Source organism: Triticum aestivum, chromosome 6A (genome assembly GCF_018294505.1).
Source record: "Triticum aestivum cultivar Chinese Spring chromosome 6A, IWGSC CS RefSeq v2.1, whole genome shotgun sequence".
In the NCBI taxonomy this organism is placed as follows: domain Eukaryota; kingdom Viridiplantae; phylum Streptophyta; class Magnoliopsida; order Poales; family Poaceae; genus Triticum; species Triticum aestivum.
In genome coordinates, this window is record NC_057809.1 from 531,580,837 (window position 1) to 531,584,336 (window position 3,500).

Below are 3,500 nucleotides of genomic sequence, written 5' to 3' on the forward strand. Positions count from 1 at the left end.
ATTGCCGGGGTCTCAGAGCTTATAGATAACACTCTTAGTGCACAATCAGCTGAAGCAATTGCTCTTCGCTTGGGGCTACGGCCGGTTTATGCAGTGGGGTGCAGGAATGTTAAAGTAGAATCAGACTGTGAAGAACTGGTACATGCATGTAATGGAGAGATAGAAATTTGAAGCCCCTACTCAGCTACCCTTGCTGATTGTTTTCATCTCGCCCATGACATCCCGAATATTTTTTTGCTCATTGTCCGGGAGAAGCAAACAAAGTTGCACACTTTCTAGCTAGGCGATGCTATGATTCAAAAATATGTGAAAAGTGGTTAGATTAGATGCCTTCTTTCTTATTACCTCATGTAATCTTTGATGTAACACTTTCCCAAATTGAATAAAATGCCATAAGGCTTTTCCCTCAAAAAAAAAAACTAATCCCATTACAACTTGTAACGTAAAAAACTGGTCCCACTTTACACTTGCCGGTAACTACGCGCATCGATGAACGAAGGAGAAGCATAGACAGATCGCAGTGCGAACGGATCACGCGCTCTTGGGCGCCATCATGGCCTTGAACTCGTCGAAGGAGAGGACGCCGTCGCCGTCTTGGTCAAACGCCGCGATCATCCTGGAGCACTCCTCAATCGTGTGCTTCTCCTGGCCGAGCAGCGGCTGGAGAAACGCTCGGCGCAGCTCATCGGGGGTGATCACCCCGTCGCCGTTCTCGTCAAACTTCGCGAACGCCGCCGGCAAGTCCTCCGAGCCCCCGCCCTTCAGCAGCGCCCCGAGCTCCTCGATGCTGATCAACCCGTCCCCGTCGCTGTCCGCCTGGGCGACCATCTCCTGCGCCTCCGCGTCCGTGCAGCCCCAAATCTCGCGTATCTCCGCGGCCGAGATGCGGCCGTCCCCGTCGGTGTCGTAGCGGCGGAAGATGCGGACGAGCTCCGTGTCGTGGTCGTTTGCTGCTGGAGGGGCGGTAGCCAGAGGAACCGGCGGCGGCTGCGATTTGCGGCGGAAGGGGGAAGAAGCGGCGGAGACGGCTTGACCCATGGTGATCGATCGAGCTAGGTGTGGGGTTTGGGGCTTTGGTGGATTGGGGGAGAGGGTTTAAGCCCGTCTTATATATAGGGCTCTCTCAACCGCGTGGGTTTGGGCTCGGATCGGGAGAGGCTCTTACGAGTACCAATTACTTTTGGTTTCGGCGTTAACAAAATTGGAATGAATGCGCGTTGCATGTTTGTGAACCATGGTAAATATTGTTTCCGCGTCCATCTCTGCCACAAACGCAATCCAAACAATTCCAAAAAAAAAGACGCGTAGTGGATTTTTTTTGGAATATATGCAGCGTATTGATGATTGACTTTTGGAAATGATAAATCCTGAATGTTTGAATTTTAAAGCATGGCAATCCGAACATTTTTCATGACAACTTTAGTTCACGCGAGGTTGGCAGACATAACAATTTTCTGAAAAAAAAACCAAACTGGGACAAAGTTGCCATGTTTTAACAACTAAATTTGCCACCTCGGGTCAACTAAACTTGCCATGAGAAAACGTTCGGAATGACATGCTTAAATCCGGACGTTCGAGATTTATCGGGGCCCTTGATTTTACAAAGTACCGATGCTGTATGCATCACGGCTAAGAAATTCTGAAAATAATGTACTCCCTCGATAATAATTACGTAAGATGTTTTTTATGCCCTATGCAAAACCAAAAAAAGTCTTACGTTTTGGTAACAAGGTTGTATGCTAGAAGCAGACGACGCACTTTGCCTTGCCGTTTAGTCCTTTTTCGTTGTGCATTGGGCCTTTTCTTTTCTTCTGTTATGTGTGTTATATTGTACACCCTCAAGAAATTCAGTGGGCTAACCCATCAAAATACAATCCATGGTATCCCAAAACTTCATTTTCTAAGCATAATGTTGTTTTTCAACACAAAATAATTCATTTTCATAAAAAAGGTTAAAAAATACTCCCTCCATCCCATAATATATGAGCGTTTTTGACAGTACACTAGTGCCAAAAAATTCTCTCGTACTAGGAGTAACTTGCTTCATCACCGCTTAAAGTAACTCCATATGGTGAATAGAAATGTGCTAATTTGGCTATTGCTGTTGTTACTAAAATCATTGGCATATATTGGGTTAACACAAAAATATGTGGTGCTTGTTCTCTGTCCTTATTGAGGGGTTCCTCTTAGATCTATTATTACTTGATAGTCATGTTAAACACATAGCCAGTGCCATGAAGAACATGGTGACAACTCCATATTATTAGAGTCCGAACATAACGACCTAGTACTTATTGTCCTTGTCAAGGAACATAGACTACTAAAGAGAAGGAAAAATATAAAATCATGACATGACTCATCATTTCTTGTTTATTTAGAGCTTATGAAATAAAATACATTCAAATATAATGAATGTTGGAGAAAACAAAAGGTTGTTTATATGTTCATTTAATATGCACTATTAACTAGTATCCAATTCAACTATGTTCTTGGCACTTCAAATGCATACACATGCACATCACCAATCCTTACTGTCGGAGTGTGTTCTCCGGACACCAGGGATCAAGAATACACAGTATTTATGAGTTCGACAAGAATCAAGGACACAATGGATTTTATACAGGTTCGGGCCGCCATGTTAGCATAAAACCCTATATTCTGTTGGTATTGATATAATCCGGAGAGTACAAGTGCTCAAGTGTTACAAAGGTGGTGGTCGGGGTGTGACATGTAGTGGTCAGGGTACTAGCTAGAGTGGCCGAACACTCATAACCCTTTTCCTCCTCTTAGTTACTAGGCTTTGGTCTTGCTCATAGTTGTAGGTTGTGTAGTGGGTGTATGTTTGCTTGTCCTACTTTCGACCTTGGCCCTCCCTATGACCCACAAGTATAGGGGATCAATCATAGTCCTGTCGATAAGTAAGAGTGTCGAACCCAACCAGGAGCAGAAGGAAATGACAAGTAATTTTCAGCAAGGTATTCTCTGCAAGTACTGAAAGAACCGGTAACACATAGTTTTATAGCAAGGCAATTCATAACAAGTAGCAAGTAATAGTAGTAGCAAAGGTGCAACAAGGTGGCCAATCCTTTTGATAGCAAAGGACAAGCCGGAAAGTTCTCTTATAGTAAGCAAAGTTTTCCCGAGGACACACGGGAATTGTCATCTAGTCACGCTCATCATGTATAGTTGATTCACGTTCGTTACTTTGATAATTTGATATGTGGGTGGACCGGTGCTAGGGTGTTGTTCTTACTTTAAGAAACAACCCTCTTATGATTACCCCCTCTCGCAAGCATCCTCAACTACGAAAGAAGAATTAAGATAAATCTAATGATAGCATGAAACATATGGATCCAAATCAGCCCCTTACAGAATAACACATAAACTAGGTTTTAAACTTCTGTGACGCTCGCAACTCATCATCTACTTATTACTCCCCAATGCCTTCTCTTAGGACCAAGTATGGTGGAGTGTCATGTAGTCGACGTTCACATGACACC

At 43.8% G+C, this 3,500-nt stretch overlaps 1 protein-coding gene across 1 annotated transcript; it reads right to left on the minus strand.

The window, feature by feature from the left end:
* Window positions 1-331: 331 nt before the first annotated feature.
* On the minus strand, window positions 332-1,069 carry LOC123130927 (probable calcium-binding protein CML20). Its single transcript, XM_044550718.1, has one exon. It carries the CDS (start codon window positions 1,036-1,038, stop codon window positions 532-534), a length of 507 nt encoding a protein of 168 aa, XP_044406653.1. The 5' UTR covers window positions 1,039-1,069; the 3' UTR covers window positions 332-531.
* Window positions 1,070-3,500: the final 2,431 nt, after the last annotated feature.